The sequence below is a fragment of the Salvelinus sp. IW2-2015 genome, unplaced genomic scaffold (assembly GCF_002910315.2).
Source record: "Salvelinus sp. IW2-2015 unplaced genomic scaffold, ASM291031v2 Un_scaffold2959, whole genome shotgun sequence".
NCBI classification, from domain to species: Eukaryota; Metazoa; Chordata; class Actinopteri; order Salmoniformes; family Salmonidae; genus Salvelinus; species Salvelinus sp. IW2-2015.
Genome location: NW_019944254.1, coordinates 44,034 through 66,207, shown reverse-complemented (window position 1 = coordinate 66,207; position 22,174 = coordinate 44,034). Strand labels below are relative to the sequence as shown.

Sequence of the window (22,174 nt, the reverse complement as noted above, 5' to 3'; positions counted from 1 at the left end):
CAGCTCGGCAGTATCTGGTCCTATTTATCATAAGACCTTTGATTGGTTAGCTTGGTAGCATCGTCCTACTATATATAAGACCTTTGATTTGGTCAGCTCGGCCAGTACTGTCCTATTATATAAGACCTTTGATTGGTCAGCTTGGTAGTACCGTCCTACTATATAAGATCTTTGATTGGTCAGCTTGGTAGTTACTGTCCCTACTATATAAGACCTTAGATTGGTCAGCTGGTAGTACTGTCCTATTATATAAGACCTTTGGCATTGGTCAGCTCGGCGTACTGTCCTATTATATAAGATCTTGGATTGGAGTACTGTCCTACTATATACGATCTTTGATTGGTCAGCGCTTGGTAGTACTGTCCTACTATATACGATCTTTGATTGGTTAGCTTGGTAGTACTGTCCCAGCAGGCAATACTAGTTAAAATGACATCATCACAACCGGGTCTAGTTGTTAACTGGTTGGAGAAGTACTGTCTCAGTCAGAACAATAGTACTAAACACTGAAGTAGTGGCAACCTTCATACGAGGCTTCATAAGCGTACTACTTGGTTTAGGGGTGAAGTTGCACCAAGACACTGATCTTTGACTCAGTTTAGCATTTTCCACACTCATGGTTAAGGTTAGGATTTGGGGAAGGGGAAGCGGATCCTAGATCTGTACCTAGGGAAACCTTCACCAGGAGCCAGTGTAGTAGTTTGATTCAGAGTGAAGTCAGCAGGTAGTAGTAACTGACTCAGAGAGGAAGTCAGCATGGTAGGGTATTGACTCAGAGAGGAGTCAGCATGGTAGTAGTACTGACTCAGAGAGGATAGTCAGCATGGTAGTGGTATTGACTCAGAGAGAAAGTCAGCATGGTAGTAGTACTGACTCAGAGAGGAAGTCGCATGGTAGTGGTATTGACTCAGAGAGGAAGTCAGCATGGTAGTAGTATGACTCAGAGAGGAAGTCAGCATGGTAGTAGTACTGACTCAGAGAGGAAGTCAGCATGGTAGTAGTACTGGACTCAGAGAGATAGTCAGCATGGTAGTAGTACTCGACTCAGAGAGGAAGTTCAGCCATGGTAGTGGTACTGAACTTCAGAGAGGAAGTCAGCATGGTTTAGTAGTTACTTGACTCAGAGGGAATGTCAGCATGGTTAGTGGTATCTGACTCATGATGAGGAAGTCAGCATATTGGTAGTAGTACTGACTTTCAGAGAGGAAGTCAGCATGTGTAGTTGGTATTTGACTAGAGAGGAAGTTCCGCATATTGGTATGTAGTACTTGACTCAGAGGAAGTCAGCATGGTAGTAGTACTTGACTCAGAGAGGAGTCAGCATGGTAGTGGTATGACTCAGAGGGAAGTCAGCATGGCAGTTAGTACTGACTTCGAGATGGAAGTCAGCATGGTAGTGGTATGGACTCAGAGAGGAAGTCCGCCCATGGTAGTAGTCCACTGAGCTTCATGAGAGTGAAGTAGGCGATGGTTTTTAGTGGTATCTTGTTTCTTGACTCAGAGTGAGGCATGTCAGCATGGGTATGTTTAGGTACTGATTAGAGTAGTTGAGTAGCATGTGTAGTTAGTACTGACTCTAAGATGGAAGTTCAGGGGCGATGGTAGTGGGGGAGGGTGGGACTGGGGAGAGCTGCAGGGGAGGAAGTCAGCAGAGTGGTGGGGGGGCTGGACATCAAGAAGAGGGGAAGGTCGAGGCGATTGGTATTGTTGGGTACGCGTTTGGGGTGACGTGCAGGAGAGGGAGTGGCAGCATGGTAGGTGGAGTGGACGGACGTCAGAGAGGGAAGTCAGCATGGTGGAGAGTGGTGACGTGGACGGTGCAGGGAGGAGAGGTGCGAGCGGAGTGGTGAGGGTGAGGTACTGGGGACTCGGAGGAGGAGGGAGGGTGCGGGCAGTGGTAGTAGTACTTGACTTTCAGAGAGGCAGCAGCATGGTTAGTAGTACTGATCTTCAGAGAGGAAGTCGCATGGTAGTGGTACAGTGACTCAGAGAGGTAAGTTCAGCTATGTGTAGTTGTTACTTGGACTCAGAGATGGTAAGTCTGCAATGGTAGTTAGTACTTACTTCAGAGAAGGCAGTCAGCAATGGGGTAGTAGTAGTCGGTTACAGTCTTTGTTTCCAGGCAGTGTAGGTGGCTCCAGGATGAAGGTGGGCAGGACCACTTTAGACAGGTCCATCCCAGGCCTGACCTGCTTCAGCAGCGTCCAGATSAGAGACTTATTCTCCTCCGACACCGTCTCTGTCTGGGACGCCTCACCAGCCTGGGACACACATATAAAGGTTTGGTGATTTACTGTACACACCACACACACTTTCATATTGCAATGAATTCTGGGGTTAGTCCCGACCGKGTGTTGAAGCCGCTTCAGCAACTGTCAAGCCAACATCGCAGCTGTTGCGCCAAGAGATCCAAATCTCCTGATGAGGTTGCTAGGTGATGGGCTATGTAAGGTCACAGTATTCACATAGGGTTGGAGTATATACCTATATGATACAAGCACATTATGGAGTTGCTCCAACGTGATATTATTCAGTATCTCTCCGGTCTGAAAATCTTCCTCAGTTATCAATCAGTACATTATTCACATCTTTGGTGTTCCCATTTTAGCATCTGCTGGCTGTTTAATTCGAGCCATCGAAAATGACAATTCTAATTCACCACAGAACAGCTGGGAGGGATTTCACGCAGGCAGGCATACAAATAACAAATCAAGCTGATTCTCTTCAATGTTACTGACTAACATTGAGTCAAACTCAKTAACGATTCTCACATCGCTTGTCCAATCAGATGTATTTATACAGAGTAAGCTGGGCTCAGTCCCCCTGACCAATAAGAGCCAGCGGTACTGACTACGCTCATCATCATTCCTCACCTCTCCCAGCTCCTCGTGGGACTGTTCCAGGTACGGAGTCTCCCGCAGGGCCTCGTTGGGGTCAAGGTCAATGTAGGAGTCATCCTGACGTTCTGACGTGTCACTGTCACTCTCSTCGCTCTTCCCCAGACCCTCCACGTCTGACTCCTCGTGGTCCTGCTCCCCCTCCCGGTCCGACTTGTCTGAGTACAGGTCAGGGTCCTTGAACTGGTCACTGTCGTTGAACCTAGCGGGAATAACAAGGAGGATGGATTCAAAGGAGAGTTCACACTAAACCCTTATTTTGTAAAACACAGTAATCACAGTTTTTGCTCTGCACTGAAAGTGAAGTGCATCTAGAAAACTTGACTGCTGCTGACATGCAAAACAAATTGGCATTGTACTAACWGTGGACTAATGAACAAAATACTAAAAGATAACTTGCTATTACCACTACCAATAGCACAGTGCATTAATACAGAGCTCCTCATGCCTTACTGCATAAAARTATTTTTGAGCAATCCCTGCAGAGTTGACAAAAGTACAGAAATTCTCCACAGTAGCCAAATCCCCCAGTACAACACAGATCCTTTGAAAGTTCAAAGCCTCAAGAAGACAGTGCTCTCCTCTCGAAAAGGACAACACATGCAATCTTTACAAACTACAATCAACTCCGATGCATTCACAGATAACAGATAGAACCAGTCAGACAACCAGTCTTCTCAGGGAAATGTAACCTCACAAAGCACATGGAAACAGACCACAAGAGCTGAAACAGACTGCAGACGAGGGAAGAAGACAGATCTGCTGCTCCACTTAGAGATACAGAGAGATTGGCTCGGGYCAGGCTTGTAACAGCTCCACATTCAAATATACAACTAATCATGGTCATCAGTCTGAACTGAGTCATGGGTGTTGCTGCAGAGGCTGGAACCAGAGCTTGCACACCCAGTAGCTCTCCAGAGGACTTTCACACTACTGAGCTGAACCGAGCAGTACCACGCTGGCCTGGTTACTGATCCAACATAGTTGAACTCTGCTGAGGAGGACAGTATTAAAACATCTGAGCCGGCTCAGTTTGAAGAGGGTTGGCAGAATAGAGTTGTAGAACCGTGGCTGGGCTAGAGCGGAGAGACCGTACTGTAGGCTGGGCTAGAGCAGAGATACCGTACTGTTAGCTGGCTAGAGCAGAGAGACCGTACTGTAGGCTGGGCTAGAGCGGAGAGCGACCGTACTGTTGGGCTGGGCTAGAGCAGAGAGGACCGTACTGTAGCTGGGCTAGAGCAGAGAGACGCTACTGTAGGCTGGGCTAGAGCAGAGAGACCGTTACTGTAGGCTGGGCTAGAGGCAGAGAGAGACCGTACTGGTAGGCTGGGCTTAGAGCAGAGAGACCGTACTGTAGGCTGGGCTAGAGCGGAGAGACCGTACTGTAGGCTGGGCTAGAGCGGAGAGACCGTACTGTAGGCTGGGCTAGAGCGGAGAGACCGTACTGTAGGCTGGGCAGACTCACTGGAAACCCTGCATGTTGTGGGCTCGCAGCAGGCTGTAGAAGTTAATTTGGGAGCTCTCCCCGGCCGTGCTGGCCAGCTCCCTCCTTGCCCTCGCGGATCATGGTCCGCTTCAGGAGGCCGGAGCACTTCAGACCAGCTCCAGAGCATCCATCCAACAACGGCCTGGTGGAGAGGAGACAGGGGAGTTGCAGGTTACACTAGAGTCCTACACACGTACAGATAACCACTCCACATGGAAGAACAGGAACACATACAGATAACACACCACATGGAAGAACAGAAAACATACAGATAACCACTCCCACATGGAAGAACAGGAAACACGTACAGATAACCACACCACATGGAAGAACAGGAAACACATACAGATAACCACACCCACATGGAAGAACAGAAAACATACAGATAACCACTCCCACATGGAAGAACAGGAAAACATACAGATAACCACTCCCACATGGAAGAACAGGAAACACGTACAGATAAACCACTCCACATGGAAGAACAGGAAACACATACAGATAACCACTCCACATGGAAGAACAGGAAACACGTACAGATAACCACACCCACATGGAAGAACAGGAAACACATACAGATAACCACTCCCACATTGAAGAACAGGAAACACATACAGATAACCACACCCACATGGAAGAACAGGAAACACATACAGATAACCACACCCACATGGGAAGAACAGGAAACACATACAGATTTACACCCCACATGGAAGAACAGGAAAACACATACAGATAACCACACCCACATGGAAGAACAGGAAACACATACAGATAACCACACCCACATGGAAGAACAGGAAACACATACAGATAACCACACCCACATTGGAAGAACAGGAAACACACAGATAACCACTCCCACATGGAAGAACAGGAAACACATACAGATAACCACTCCCACATGGAAGAACAGGAAACACATACGATGACCACTCCCACATGGAAGAACAGGAACACATACAGATAACCACTCCCACATGGAAGAACAGGAAACACATACAGATAACCACTCCCACATGGAAGAACAGAAACACATACAGATAACCACCCCACATGGAAGAACAGGAAACACATACAGATAACCACACCCACACGGAAGAACAGGAAACACATACAGATAAACCACACCCACACGGAAGAACAGGAAACACATACAGATAACCACACCCACACGGAAGAACAGGAAACACATACAGATAACCACACCACACGGAAGAACAGGACACATACAGATAACCACACCCACACGGAAGAACAGAAACACATACAGATAACCACTCCCACATGGAAGAACAGGAAACACATACAGATAACCACTCCCACATGGAGAACAGGAACACATACAGATACCCTCCCACATGAAGAACAGGAAACACATACAGATAACCACACCCACATGGAAGAACAGGAAACACATACAGATGACCACACCCACATGGAAGAACAGGAAACACATACAATAACCACACCCACTGAAGAACAGGAAACACATACAGATGACCACACCCACATGGAGAACAGGAAACGCATACAGATAACCACTCCACATGGAAGAACAGGAAACGCATACAGATAACACACCCATGGAAGACAGGAAACGCATACAGATAACCACTCCCACATGGAAGAACAGGAAACACATACAGATGACACACCCACATGGAAGAACAGGAAACACATACAGATAACCACACCCACATGGAAGAACAGAAACACATACAGATAACCACACCCACATGGAAGAACAGGAAACACTTGCATGCACACACGCGCACGCACACACACACACACACACACACACACACACACACACACACACACACACACACACACACACACACACACACACACACACACACACACACACACACACAACACACACACACACACACACACACACACACACACACACACACACAACACCAACACACACACACACACACACAAACAAACAAACATGGCCACACTAACAGACACAGCACAGATTGTAGACACTAAAGCATTCAATCATATAAACACAAATTGGTGGGAAAAAACTATATTGAACAAATCTGAAAACACATCAGCGTCCTGTCTCTTACCGTCTGACTCAGAGGTGGCGCGGAAGATGAGGTGGCTGCCGGGTAATGGCTGTGTGATGGAACCCACCGCCTCTCCTTTAGGACCCTGACACACGGAGAGAGAGGAGGAGGGGGGGAGGAGAGAGAGGGTTTGGTAAACATCCACTCTGGAACATTATACAACCACTATGGCACTGACAGCTATCACCAAGCCAAAGCCCATGGGAAGGTGTGTGTGTGTGCGTGTGCGTGTGTGTGTGCGTGTCCAGCTGAACATGACTCATCACATTCCCCAAGGGTGAAAGAATGGGTCCTGTTGGCAAGTCCCTTTGATGACACTGATGTCCAGTTTGGCCGTCCAATAGGGAGGGTGCTTTGTTTAACAATCCCTTTATTGATTGGTTGGAGAGTCATTCATATGGCGTGCATGCATCCTAATGGCACCATACTCTGGTTCTTATTATGTAAATATTTCACGTTAAGGTCTACCTACACCTGTTGTATTCGGAGCATGTGACATTTATTTTTTGATTTGATATTCCCTTTAAGTGCATTACTTTTGACTAGGGCCCATGGATGCCATTTGGGATAAACCCATAGTCCATTGTACAGTGGTAAGGGTGTGACAGGTCGTGCCTACTAATGACAAAAGGTTTAGGGCAGGGTTCCCCAACTGGGGCCAGCGGGTGGTTTTATTTGGCCCCCCAAAATCTTTCAAATTTGTTTTTGTTGATATTCTTTATTGTTGGACATAAAATACTGGAAATCAGCTCCAATTGATTTTTATTTTGGAAATCTGTTCTCAAGTATCCCCGCGCATAATATAGAGATGTGATCTTAAGCAAACGTAAGCAAGGTTTGAAATGATKATGTTTTAGTTAAATATTATATCTGTTTGGGCTTCTAGCGGTCAATTTGCAGTCTACTAATTATTAGTAATTATGTTCCGGCCCCCCGACCAGTCGCTCAACAATAATAAAAGCATCCCACGGCTGAATCTAGTGGATGATCCCTGGTTTAGGGGGCATCGTTATACTGTCACTACTACCCTCACAACATATTTACATGGTAGATGAAACACTGAAGTGCTGTCGCTCCAACTGAGATTTCCACTGTGACAACTTCACACAGAGATGAACCTAATGTGATAAAGCAGGTAAAACGTGCAGCAATTATTATTGTAAATGTGAAGAACCTTCAGCTAGACAATTTACATGTTAATTGTGTGCATCATTATGTTAACATTCTTATTGACAGGGGAGGAAAGGGGGAAAAATTGAATATTTAATTGTATTTAATTGAAATGAAAGACCCAGAACTTTGACCAGGATGTGACGGCTGAAGCGCGTCTGGCTAATCAAAAGGTTTTATCTTGTGGTAATTGAATAGTCTTGAGTACCAGTCTCTTTAGCTAACATTCCACTCCTTGCCATTGCCAAAAAGATTGGCCTTTCGGCAATCTCAACGTTCAATATGCGCTGGATTTACAGCAGAGGTGCCATAGATGGTTTAGTTGACAACGTCACGAAAACAATGTGCGTGTTTCAATGGGCAGAAGTCTGTTGAGTTGTTGAGATTCTGGATGGTCAGTAGCTACTACGATGACAAGAGGCTGCCGCGTGGGAAATCCTAGGTGGCGTGTATCAGCTTGTTCTTGATCTGTGAGTTGTTGAGATTCTGGACGGTCAGATAGCTAGCTACGATGACAAGAGGTGCCGCGTGGGGAATCCTAGGTGGCGTGTATCAGCTTGTTCTTGATCTGTGAGTTGTTGAGATTCTGGACGGTCAGATAGCTAGCTACGATGACAAGAGGCTGCCGCGTGGGGAATCCTAGGTGGCGTGTATCAGCTTGTTCTTGATCTGTGAGTTGTTGAGATTCTGGACGGTCAGATAGCTAGCTACGATGACAAGAGGCTGCCGCGTGGGGAATCCTAGGTGGCGTGTATCAGCTTGTTCTTGATCTGTGAGTTGTTGAGATTCTGGACGGTCAGATAGCTAGCTACGATGACAAGAGGCTGCCGCGTAGGGAATCCTAGGTGGCGTGTATCAGCTTGTTCTTGATCTGTGAGTTGTTGAGATTCTGGACGGTCAGATAGCTAGCTACGATGACAAGAGGCTGCCGCGTGGGGAATCCTAGGTGGCGTGTATCAGCTTGTTCTTGATCTGTGAGTTGTTGAGATTCTGGAGGTCAGATAGCTAGCTACGATGACAAGAGGCTGCGCGTGGGGAATCCTAGGCGGCGTGTTTTCAGCTTGTTCTTGAGACCACGTCTTGTTTTGAGGTGTTTTGACTGATTCCATGGCAATGCTAATATGGCACAAATGTGCTATCTAGCTAAACAACAACTGTAACAATATATATGAGAGACAAGTGCTCATTGTGCAAATGTATTTGTTTTCAATAAATACTGGAGCTGAAATATAGTTAACATGTTGTCAACAATCTAATCCAACCCGTCTGTTTTGCCCCATAGTTGTGCAGGCGTCCCTTTTGTTTCTAAACAACCAACCCCTCTATTGGTTGTTGGAAATAACATAGTAGTACTGACTCAGAGAGGAAGTCAGCATGGTAGTATGAAAACATGTGGAGCCTCGAAAATAGAATTAGAATTTAGAACAAAGTCAAAAACAAACATTTAGCTGTTAGCTAGACAAGTTGTTGTACTAAGAAGTTTTGTGGTTGGAATGTATTTATTGTATGTATGTATTTAGTTGGAGAATTTAGATGTGAGCTAGCAACTTTTAAAAGACTGGTTTTGTTTGGACAAACAAAATACGGTTGCTTAGCAACATGATACAAACTCGGATAGCTGTAAAAGGGATGGAATCAGGATCGAGAGCTCATGAATGATTGAATGTTCACATGTGAAGATGGCAGAAGGGCCATGGAGTAGGGAGTGGATTAGCTAAAGAGAGCGGTACTCAGGTTAGTCATTTAATGATGTCTGAACAAAATGTACTTAGGCAGTATTATACCAGAGTATTATACCAGTGTGCAGACAGATTTATGTTTTTGTTCTACATTATCCTGTCTGATCCAGCATTTGGGACAAGGGGCTTTTATGGATGTGCACATACCACTCCATTAAATGAAATTATGTCTCCCTTACCTAAAGGCCATTGTGCAGGTCTGACTAAACTCTATCGCTCTCCATCTTATCATCATTACTATCTGAAGTTGTGGAAGCCATCGCCCAACAGATCACCTTGAATTAGTTGTTGTTTTTAAAGCGACTTTGAGACGCTGCTGTAATGAAAAGCTCTATATAAAATAAATGTACTATTATTATTACCTTGACTGCCCAGATGGACTGCTCCAGYGGGTGGAAGAGTTTGAAACAGAAGCCGTCCTTCTTTGAGGGTCTCTCGATGAGCTCACAGGCGTTGAGCAGCACCGTGCCCACCCACTGGCCGTTCTTATGGGTCTTGTAGATGAGAAGAACCCCCGGCTTCAGCACACACCACAGCTTGGTCCAGCTCTTCAGAGTACCCCGGATCTGAGGTGCAGACACGTGGCCAAACACACACACTCAGACATAAAATACACCAAACATCATCATGTCTAATAAACTATGTTCAAATATCTATTTCACTTTTGAAAATTCTGGAGAAACTTCAATAGATTATAGCAGATTCTTATGGCTTTACAGTTTGTTGCATGTACAGTAATATTCAAGTAATTGCAGCACATGGCCCACGTTGTGTACAGTCCAGAAACAAGAAGCAGGGCAAGTCGAACCTTGAGCCAGTCAGCCATGACAATAACAGAGGGGTCTGTGATGGTGCTGAGGAGCTCCTTGGTGGCTCTCTTCTTCTTCTCTTCACGGTAGTTCTTCTTCTGTACCTGCAGGGGCCACACACAAACATCATGCTACAGTGTTTCCCCTAGCTGTACCTGCAGGGGCCACACATAAACATCATGCTACAGTGTTACCCCTAGCTGTACCTGCAGGGGCCACACAAACATCACGCTACAGTGACCCCTAGCTGTACCTGCAGGGGCCACACACAAACATCACGCTAACAGTGTTACCCCTAGCTGTTACCTGCAGGGGCCACAACACAACATCATGCTACAGTGTTACCCCTAGCTGTACCGCAGGGTCCACACAAACATCATGCTACAGTGTTTCCCTAGCTGTACCTGCAGGGCCACACACAAACATCATGCTACAGTGTTTCCCCTAGCTGTACCTGCAGGGCCACACACAAACATCATGCTACAGTGTTTCCCCTAGCTGTACGCAGGGCCACCACAAAACATCACGCTACAGTGTTTCCCCTAGCTGTACCTGTAGGGGCCACACACTAAACATCACTGCTACAGTGTTACCCCTAGCTGTACCCGCAGGGGCCACACAATAAACATCATGCTACAGTTGTACCCCTAGCTGTACCTGCAGGGCCACACACAAACATCATGCTACAGTGTTCCCTAGCTGACCTGCAGGGCCACACACAAACATCACGCTACAGTGTTTATCCTCACATGGTCTCTCCTATCATTGCTATGCAGACGACACACCAATTAATCTTCTCCTTTCCCCTTCTTGATAACCAGGTGGCGAATCGCATCTCTGCATGTCTGCAGACATATCAGTGTGGATGACGGATCACACCCTCAAGCTGAACCTCGGCAAGACGGAGCTGCTCTTCCTCCCGGGGAAGGACTGCCCGTTCCATGATCTTGCCATCACGCTTGACAACTCCATGTGTCCTCCTCCAGAGCGCTAAGAACCTTGGCGTGATCCTGGACAACACCCTGTCGTTCTAACTCGTTCTCAACCAACATCAAGGCGGTGACTCGTTCCTGTAGGTTCATGCTCTACAACATTCGCAGAGTACGAACCTGCCTCACACAGGAACGGCGCAGGTCCTAATCCAGCACTTGTCATCTCCCGTCTGGATTACTGCAACTCGCTGTTGGTGGGCTCCCTGCCTGTGCGATTAAACCCCTACAAACTCATCCAGAACCCGCAGCCCGTCTGTGTTCAACCTTCCAAGTTCTCTCACGTCACCCCGCTCCTCCGCTCTCTCCACTGGCTTCCAGTTGAAGCTCGCATCCGCTACAAGACCATGGTGCTTGCCTACGGAGCTGTGAGGGGAACGCACCTCCGTACCTTTCAGGCTCTGATCAGGCCTACACCCAAACAAGGGCACTGCGTTCATCCACCTCTGGCCTGCTCGCCTCCCTACCTCTGAGGAAGTACAGCTCCGCTCGCCAGTCAAAACTGTCGCTGCTCTGGCACCCCAATGGGGGAACAAACTCCCCCACAACACCAGGTCAGCGGAATCAATCACCACCTTCCGGAGACACCTGAAACCCCACCTCTTTAAGGAATACCTAGGATAGGATAAAGTAATCTTCTAACAAGCTGACAAGCTACATACTATTAAGATTCATCCGTAGGCTGGTCTCTGCTGTTAGTCTCCCTACATTACCTTGAGCGACTCCTTCTTGGTGAGCTTGTTACCGGACGACGAGACATCTTGTCGGAACCATTGTAGAGCTTGACTCTGACTGTGGAGACATGGAGGAGGAAGTGAGCTATAGTCAGCTGGGAATCTCACTAGTACCTTCTAACCTAGAGACAAACAGCTTCTGTTTCTGTCACACTAGGACAGAAGTCTTACTGTATTACTGGATGTGATGAGCATGTGGGGAGCTGTCTGGCCCAAAACGCGGAGCTCTCTGCCCAAATGGGGAGCTGTCTGGCCCAAAATGCAGAGTGTCTGGCCAAACTGGAGCTGTTCGGCTCAAAATGGGGTGGTGCGGTGCTACACATTAGCGGTTGATGAGGTGAGTTACCCTCTTACTATGTAAAGCACTTTGAGTCCCTGGGAAAACATTATTCCATCCAATAGACTACTGTATTTAGAGTTGGCTGGCCCATCTCAACTTTAGCACAGTCAGAGTTGATTTACGCAATATGACTAGGTAACACACCTCAATCTGGAGTCTGAGTCACCTTGGTTTAAGACAACCCCATAGCTTTTTGTTCTGCAAGTGAATCTCAATAAAGAGCTTGAGAGTATCCTGACACCTGGAAGACAACAGCCTCTAATACACCATGAACACACCCAATGAAGTTCCTGCAATAGTAATAGCAGTCTCAGTTGAGGCTACCACGAACAACGCTGTGGGCCTTACCTTACGCCTGCTCAGCCTGTCAAGCCCTTTGTTTATGTCCGCGCTAGCTTGGCTAACGTAACCAAGGAGTGGATTCTACACAGAGCATGACTCTTAGCTGAAGCCAGGCCATAAGAGTTCATTAAGAGAGTAGATAGAGAGAGCAGGGTGAGAGCTTCATGAGGCAGGGCCACTTAACGCTCAGAAAAAAACTGGTAGGTACAAGGAGAGGGGGAGGGGGAGAGGAGAGTACTGGAGAAACAGGAGGGAGAAGACTGGAGTAAAGAGAGAGGAGAAACTGGAGTAAAGAGGAGAGAGAGGACTGAGTAAAGAGGAGAGGACTGGAGTAAAGAGAGAGAGAGACTAGAGTAAAGAGAGAGACTGGATGAAGAGGAGAGGAGAGACTGGATAAAGAGGAGAGACTGAGTAAAGATGAAAGAGCAGAGGACTGGAGTAAAGAGGAGAGGACTGGAGTAAAAGGAGGGAAAGGTAACGAGGAGGAGAGGAGAGGACTGTAAAAAGAGAGAGACTGTAGTAAAGAGGAGAGGACTGTAGTAAGAGGAGAGGACTGTAGTAAAGAGGAGAGGACTGTAGTAAAGAGGAGAGGACTGTAGTAAAGAGAGAGGACTGGAGTAAAGGCAGAGACTGGAGTAGAGCGAGGACTGAGTAAAGAGAGAGACTGGAGATAAAGAGGCAGAGGACTGGAGTAAAGAGCAGAGGACTGGAGTAAAGAGAGAGGACTGGAGTAAAGAGGAGAGGGACTGGAGTAAAGAGGAGAGGACTGGATAAAGAGGAGAGGTGACATAAGAGGAGAGGATGAATAAAGAGGAGAGGACTGTAAAAGGAGAGGAGGGACTGTATAAAGAGAGAGACTGGAGTAAAGAGAGAGGACTGAGAAAAGAAAGAGCAGAGGACTGAGTAAAGAGGAGAGTACTGGAGTAAAGAGGAGAGACTGACATAAAGAGGAGAAGACTGAGTAAAGAGGGAGGACTGGAGTAAAGAGAGAGGACTGATGAAAGAGGAGAGGACTGGAGTAAAGAGGAGAGCAGAGGACTTGAGTAAAGAGGAGAGACTGGAGTAAAGAGAGAGGGACTGAAAAGAGGACGAGGACTGGAGTAAAAGGAGAGGACTGAGTAAAGAGGAGACTACTGGAGTAAAGAGGAGAGGACTGGAGTAAGAGGAGAGACTGACATAAAGAGGAGAGGACTGGAGTAAAGAGGAGAGGACGGATAAAGAGGAGAGCGAGTAAGAGGGAGAGGACTGAATAAAGAGGAGAGGACTATTCTAACACCTACCATCCAAACTAAATTCAACAGCAGTTCACTAAGCATTGATGATTGTCTGCTGATTTTCTCTTTAGTCTGAACTCACTTGAAAATAAGAACAGGAAATGCTTGAGGACATTGAAAATGTTGAGGACTACCTTGATTAGGTACCGTATTAGAAGGGACGTGCCACTGCAGGTTCTGAAGACTAAAAATCAACCAAAAGTTTTTTTTTTTAAGTGATGCAAAGTTTTCAGTGAGGTGAATTACACTGAGGACAGTGAAGAACATCAAAACATTGTCTCAGTTGATAGCTTTGAAGATCTGACACAGCAAGTCTTTCAACTAGTCAAACTTCTTTGCATTTTTATCTAGTCACCCTTGTCAGCGGCATTGATTAGCCTACGTGGGGTGCTCATAATGGAATGCTGCATCAAAAGCCAAGCACTTCAGCTGGCTAATCAACATGGTGTCTTGAGACATCTTAACTCTGGAGAGGTCCAGCGCTAGAATCCAGAGATGAAGCCACTATAGTAATATTCACCTGGTCCTCAGACATCTCCTTCATAACATCCAAAATAAGGAGATATACTGAACCTAGTCCATCTCATTCCTAGTTTGAAGAGTATGAATGTACATTTTTTTCTTGCTGGTGTATTTGTTTTGTTACTGTCCTGTGTTGTGGTTGTCTATAGGCATGTCTGTATTTATGTATATATGTATGCTGTCACTGTTTTATTATTGGAAAAACATTACAGCCACTGCCTATGGAACAAATATACCGCTGTAGCGTGGTTTCAAATCCAGCCCACTGCTATTTCAGCACACTCSTCTCTCTCTCTCTCCTATTCAATGGAATCCACCAACCAGGATTTCTATAAAACTTTGGATGTTTGGGAAAGTAAGCAGAATTGTGCAACCCTAGGCCTTAGTTCTCATTGGAAGTTGAACAGTGGGTTCTGTTGAGGCCTAGTCTGGAACGGTTGTGTTTCTGTGTTTGATGACGGTTTGATGTACATGTGATTAATAATGAATGAAGCTCACAGCCATGGCGAGGTTGTAGTTGTTGGCTTGTTCTTTTACAGTAACTCCCTTACTCTCTGGTCTTACATGTCTTACATGTCTTACACACTGAAATGGGGTTTCATCAGCACCCTCCCTTCCTACTCTCCCCCTCTCCTCTCCTCTCCTACTTGCTCATAAAGAGTTGATGGTAAAGCATGAGGCTTTAATGGTTGGGGACTTTGGCCAAAGAAATAAAGTCGATTTCAAAAGTTTCTGCTTCAGAGTGAGTGGATGGGGATGTTTTCTGTCCTTGTAACTCCTGTAAAGAGAGAAAGGAGAGGAGAGCTGTGAGAGGAGAGGAAGTTTGGGGTGTATTTTTGGACCGTACCTTGCTCTTGGATATGGAGTGAGAGGAGTCCTCTTTCGGAGGCAGGGAATCTTCTTTCCCCCGGTCGAAACCTGAAGAGAGAAACCAATCAGCCCAAACGTCATCCATGTGTCCCTGAGGCACTGAAATGGTGGAGGGTGAAGTTGCCCCTAGACGCTGATCTTGGGTCAGTTTTGCATTTCCCCCACTAATGGTTAAGGTTCGGATTGGGGAAGGGGAAGCTGATCCTAGATCTGTACCTAGGGGAAACTTTACCCAAGAGCCACCTAACACCGTCCGTCAGCAAGGTCAGACTAAATGGAGAGTACTTTCCAGCAAGCCACCCACAGCTGAGCTCCCCCTTTAAAATCCCAGTGGCGGTTGTGAGAGAACAGCAGCAGTCCTCTGTGTACAGGCCCTGCTCTTTACCAGAAGCKTCCAGMCCCTCTGAATATTTAATGGCCAGTGCCTCCATCGTCACAGCCCATTTTGTAATGAGCGCAGAGTCAGGAAGGACAGACACAGAGGCACACAGCTATAGATTGATAATATCATTTGGATTAGTGATGCGGGAACCAAAAATGTATAGTTACAAATCACAATATTATTTTTGGATGATATATCAACATTTGACTCAAAGTAGCGCGACTGTAGGAAGACTGTTTTTCATCCTATAGCTTGTCTCCATCTTCTTTTGAAATGTGAGCCAACATGTTTTCAGCACTTCTATTCCCTGACCAATCAAAACTCATTTTCTCATGCTCTCGCTCGTCTCTGCAGCAGACATAAGGTGAGCAATTTGTTTGAATATCAAATCGATGTAAAATCACAGTATCGAATCACACTACATATAAAATCACAATACATGTACACTACCGGTCAAAACTTTTAGAACACCTACTCATTCAAGGGGTTTTCTTTTATTTTTACTATTTTCTACATTGTAGAATAATAGTGAAGACATCAAAACTATGAAATAACACATATGGAATCATGTAGTAACCAAAAAATGGTTAAACAAATCAAAATATATTTTATTTTTGAGATTCTTCAAATAGCCACACTCTTGGCATTCTCTCAACCAGCATCACCTGGAATGCTTTTCCAACAGTCTTGAAGCAATTCCCACATATGCTGAGCACTTGTTGGCTGCTTTTCCTTCACTCTGCGGTCCGACTAATCCCAAACCATCTCAATTTGGTTGAGATCGGGGATTGTGGAGGCCAGGTCATCTGATGCAGCACTCCATCAATGTCCTTCTTGGTAAAATAGCCCTTAACCAGCCTGGAGGTTGTGTGGTCATTGTCCTTTTGAAAACAAAATGATAGTCCCACTATGCGCAAACCAGATGGGATGGCGTATCCCCACACCTCATTAAGGCTTTACGTTGGGAAATTCACATGCAGAGATCATCCATTCATCCACACCGAATCTCACAAAGACACAGCAGTTGAAACCAAAAAGCTCCAATTTGGACTCATCAGACCAAAGGACACATTTCCACCGTTCTAATGTCCATTGCTAGTGTTTCTTGGCCCAAGCAAGTCTCTTCTTCTTATTGGTGTCCTTTAGTAGTGGTTTCTTTGCAGCAATTCGATCATGAATGCCTGATTCACACAATCTCCTCTGAACAGTTGATGTTGAGATGTTCTGTTACTTGAACTCTGTGAAGCATTTATTTGGGCTGCAATTTCTTAGGCTGGTAACTCTAATGAACTTATCCTCTGCAGCAGAGGTAACTCTGTGTCTACCATTCCTTTGGCGGTCCTCCTGAGAGCCAGTTTATCATAGCGCTTGATGTTTTTGCGACTGCACGTGAAGAAACTGACAAAGTTCTTGAAATTTCTGACATGTCTTAAAGTAATGATGGACTGTCGTTTCTCTTCGCTTATTTGAGCTGTTCTTGCCATAATATGGACTTGGTCTTTTACCAAATAGGGCTATCTTCTGTATACCCCCCTACCTTGTCACAACACAACTGATTGGCTCAAACGCATTAAAAAGGAAATAATTACACAAATCAACTTTTAAGAAGGCACACCTGTTAATTGAAATGCATTCCAGGTGATTACCTCATGAAGCTGGTTGAGAGAATGCCAAGAGTATGCAAAGCGGTCATCAAGGCAAAGGGTGGCTACTTTGAAGAATCTCAAATATAAAATATATTTTGATTTGTTTAACACTTTTTTGGTTACCACATGATTCCATATGTGTTATTTCATAGTTTTGATGTCTTCACTATACTCTACAATGTAGAAAACAGTAAAAAAAAGAAACCTTTGAATAAGTAGGTGTTCTCGACCCTTGGACCGGTAGTGTATTTGCACATAAGTATCAAATCAAATACAATTGGTTAGACTTTACAGTGAAATACTTGCTCACGAACCTTTCCCGAAGATGCAGAGTAAAAAACGATAATAAATAGTAATATAATAAAAAAAACACAAGAATGGAGCTATATACAGGAGTACCAGTACCAGATCAATGTGGAGCTATATCAGGGAGTACCAGATCAATGTGGAGCTATAACAGGGAGTACAGTACCAGATCAATGTGGAGCTAATACAGGGAGTACCAGTACCAGATCAATGTGGAGCTATATACAGGGAGTACCAGTACCAGATCAATGTGGAGCTATATACAGGAGTACCAGATCAATGTGGGGCTATATACAGGGAGTACCAGATCAATGTGGAGCTATACACAGGGAGTACCAGTACCAGATCAATGTGGAGCTATAACAGGGAGTACCAGATCAATGTGGAGCTATATACAGGGAGTACCAGTACCAGATCAATGTGGAGCTATATACAGGGAGTACCAGTACCAGATCAATGTGGAGCTATACACAGGAGTACCAGTACCAGATCAATGTGGAGCTATACACAGGGAATACCAGTACCAGATCAATGTGGAGCTATATACAGGGAGTACCAGTACCAGATCAATGTGGAGCTATATACAGGGAGTACCAGTACCAAATCAATGTGGAGCTATATATGGAGTACCAGTACCAGATCAATGTGGAGCTATATACAGGGAGTACCAGTACCAGATCAATGTGGAGCTATATACAGGGAGTACCAGATCAATGTGGAGCTATATACAGGGAGTACCAGTACCAGATCAATGTGGAGTTATATACAGGGAGTACCAGTACCAGATCAATGTGGAGTTATATACAGGGAGTACCAGATCAATGTGGCATATATACAGTGAGTACCAGATCAATGTAGAGCTATATACAGGGAGTACCAGATCAATGTGGCACTATATACAGGGAGTACCAGATCAATGTAGAGCTATATACAGGGGTATCAGTACCAGATCAATGTGGAGTTATATACAGGGAGTACCAGTACCAGATCAATGTGGAGCTATATACAGAGTACCAGTACCAGATCAATGTGAGCTATATACAGGAGTACCAGTACCAGATCAACGTGGATCTTACACAGAGAGTACCAGTACCAGATCAATGTGGAGCTTTACACAGGGAGTACCAGTACCAGATCGATGTGGGGCTATATACAGGGAGTACCAGTACCAGATCAATGTGGGGCTATATACAGGGAGTACCAGTACCAGATCAATGTGGAGTTATATACAGGGAGTACCAGATCAATGTGAGCTATATACAGGGAGTACCAGTACCAGATCAAAGTGGGGCTATATAGAGGGAGTACCAGATCAATGTGGATCTATACACAGGAGTACCAGTACCAGATCAATGTGGAGTTTTATACAGGGAGTACCAGATCAATGTGGCGCTATATACATGGAGTACCAGTACCAGATCAATGTGAGTTATATACAGGGAGTACCAGATCAATGTGGCGCTATATACATGGAGTACCAGTACCAGATCAATGTGGAGTTATATACAGGGAGTACCAGATCAATGTGGACTATATACAGGAGTACCAGTACCAGATCAATGTGGAGCTATATACAGGGAGTACCAGATCAATGTGGATCTATACACAGGGAGTACCAGTACCAGATCAATGTGGATCTACACAGGGAGTACCAGTACCAGATCAATGTGGATCTATACACAGGGAGTACCAGTACCAGATCAATGTGCAGATGTAGGAGATATTTGTATAGTGATAACATTGTATACGGGAGGTCAGTTCCCAGCCCTAGTTTGGTATTGAGTCAGATAGTCAGGCTAAGTCCCAAATACACACCTATTCCCTACACACTATATACAGGGTACCAGATTTTAGGATGCAGATGGTACACACAGCGACATGACGCCCACAGGAGACAGGCTTCACCAATCCACAAGTCCAACTGGCATATGGAAAGTTACTGCACTTTCAGAGATGACATGGATTTCTCTGTCAGGGCTGAACACCTGGCCCTGATAATAGAACCTTATAGCCCACTAAATCTAATCCAGGTTCCTCATGTCTAAATGCTCCCACTAAGATGAAAGTAGGGGAAGTTCAATCACCTGCATGTTGCACAGCAAGGGAGCTTGTGAATAATTCATTAGGACTGCGTCCCAAATTCTCTTTATGGCCCATATGACTCTGGTAAAATGTAGTGCACTATATAGGAGTAGGGATGCATCCTAGATCTCAGCAGTCTGAAAAGCAGATCAGTATGACAGCTGTCTTAAAGTGTTGTTTCTGATTCACTGGTGTAGATTGACAACATCTGATAGAAAATGAGCTGTGATTGACACAGCCCCCTGGTGCCAACCACAACACACACACACACCCACACACACACACACACACAACACACACACACCACACACACACACACACACACAACACACACACACACACACACACACACACACACACACACACACACACACACCACACCCAGTGCCAAAGCAGATTGCCAGATCACTAACAGGAGGAACATTGCCACTGAGTCAGAGAGGACTTTCTCTATCTGCTGTTCTCACTGCAGCCATTAAGAGACGACTATGAGAGACATCCAAGGTTAAGCTGCTCAAACAACCAGCCTGGATCCAAACAGTGCATAGATCAACGTCAACATCTGATCTGAGATCTGACATGAACAGATTCTGTCGAACTAGACAGGTCCTCTCTTCAGGGATTTATCGCTAAATGCCTTTCGGTTGACAAACTTCAAACTAAGGGGATAATTAAGTAGTCAATCCGTTACTCTGTGAAAAGGTCCATTAGTGAGAAATTCTAAAGCTTTTAAAGATGGACTGCAGCGATGGAGATAATCATTCATAGCATACTGTAGTCCCGGCTGGAAAGCAGCAGACTATCACAGCTACCGCTCAAAGTATACATTACATTTTACGAGGAGAGATTTACTGCTCGTTCTGATCTTTCCACTGCTGTATTACAAGGATAAATCAGTATGGTAACAAGCTTCAAATCATTCGGCTGGCTCCAGCACGAAGCAGCTCTCCTGCTATAAAACAAACAAGGACAGGGCCCCTGCCTTTATCTGTGTCAAATTAATGCCCGCTGTAAAACACACCTTACGTCATTAACAAGTGGAGAAGACACGTTAAGCATCAGAGGCCAATGCTCTGGTATGGATTCTACTCATAACCATCAATACCAGAATATAAATGACTGAAGACGATTCACGGACTACCAATTCTATTAGACATAAGGGCATATGACATGTCTCCTGAGATCTGCCACCACAACCACCTCAACATACGCAGCACAATCAAGAGCTACTATTGAGGGTTGTCAACAATTACAATATATATTAGGTCTATGAAATAGAAGATTATTACAAGATTGATCGTCTCACAAGCACAATCAAAAGCTGCTGTTGGGTTTCAAAAACAACACGTTATGTAATATATATGTATGTTTTAAACAACCCGTTATGTAATATATATGTATGTTTTAAACAACCCGTTATGTAATATTATTGTATGTTTTAAACAACCCGTTATGTAATATATATGTATGTTTTAAACAACCCGTCTCGTTTTGTGGAGATCTGAGGACAATGTCGTGGGATGAAATGACGACAGACTGGAGAGGGCGCTTGAGAGGCTCCTCCAGGCCCCACACATCCTCAGAACCCACTCAACAAGCTCATCTCCATGGAGACAAGGTAGATCAGTGCCCCAAGTGCACTTAGAAGGACCCTTCCTATTTCCAATATATGGTCTAGGGCACTAGGGTTGGGTCGGGGCACACTCAGTGAGACTCTCCAGGGTTTGTCTCCTCCATCTTCAAAAGAAATTGGTTATGCAACGAACACCATCTCATTACCAAAACCTAGAGAAAGGGAGAGAGATGCGTTTAGGCTTGAAGGAGAGGCTCTTGGGTAATCAGGCTACTCAAAGCCTATTCACTGCTATCTTGTGCAGACAGACAGTTCTCACACACACACACACACACACACACACACACACACACACACACACACACACACACACACACACACACCACACACACACTAAAGCACGGACAGAACCAGCTAGCATTGTCGAGCGTCTACCGGCCGAGAGTAATCAGCACCTCTGAACAGAGTGCCGGTCGTAACTTGCAAACATGAGTGCAAACCGAATCTACATTTAGAAACGGGCCAAAAATGACGGCCGTCAGTCGCCAACGGCTGGTAACTACAACACAAAGCTCCAACAACAAACGAACTAACGGCAAATGAAAAGTCTGCTTGCTTACTGTGCAAACTGACAATGGGTCTGGTGAGTTCTCCTTTAGACAACAGGACAAAGAGAGGATAAGGAGGTGTAAAAAAATAGACTTGCTGTTTAAAGTACCCTTAACCAACTTGTTTTATATTTTAATTTGATTTAACCTTTATTTAATTAGGCAAATCAGTTAAGAACAAATCGTAATTTACAATGACGGCCTACACCGGCCAAACCCTGACGACGCTGGGCCAATTGTGCGCCACCCTATCAGTAGACTACATTATATTAGTCCTATAAGAGGCTAGTCAGTAAGTTACATGCAGTATGCTGTCTGAGT

General features: G+C 45.2%; 1 protein-coding gene across 1 annotated transcript in view; it reads right to left on the bottom strand.

Annotated features, from left to right (window-relative positions):
- Positions 1 to 22,174, bottom strand: part of osbpl8 (oxysterol binding protein-like 8) — a 56,067-nt gene that overhangs the window by 21,612 nt on the left and 12,281 nt on the right. Inside the window, 12 exon segments of the mRNA XM_070440752.1 lie at positions 941 to 991; positions 2,128 to 2,261; positions 2,874 to 3,099; positions 4,363 to 4,443; positions 4,445 to 4,496; positions 4,499 to 4,525; positions 6,468 to 6,552; positions 9,739 to 9,942; positions 10,185 to 10,289; positions 11,888 to 11,937; positions 11,940 to 11,962; positions 15,229 to 15,304. Coding sequence (XP_070296853.1) covers positions 941 to 991; positions 2,128 to 2,261; positions 2,874 to 3,099; positions 4,363 to 4,443; positions 4,445 to 4,496; positions 4,499 to 4,525; positions 6,468 to 6,552; positions 9,739 to 9,942; positions 10,185 to 10,289; positions 11,888 to 11,937; positions 11,940 to 11,962; positions 15,229 to 15,304 — 1,114 coding nt within the window.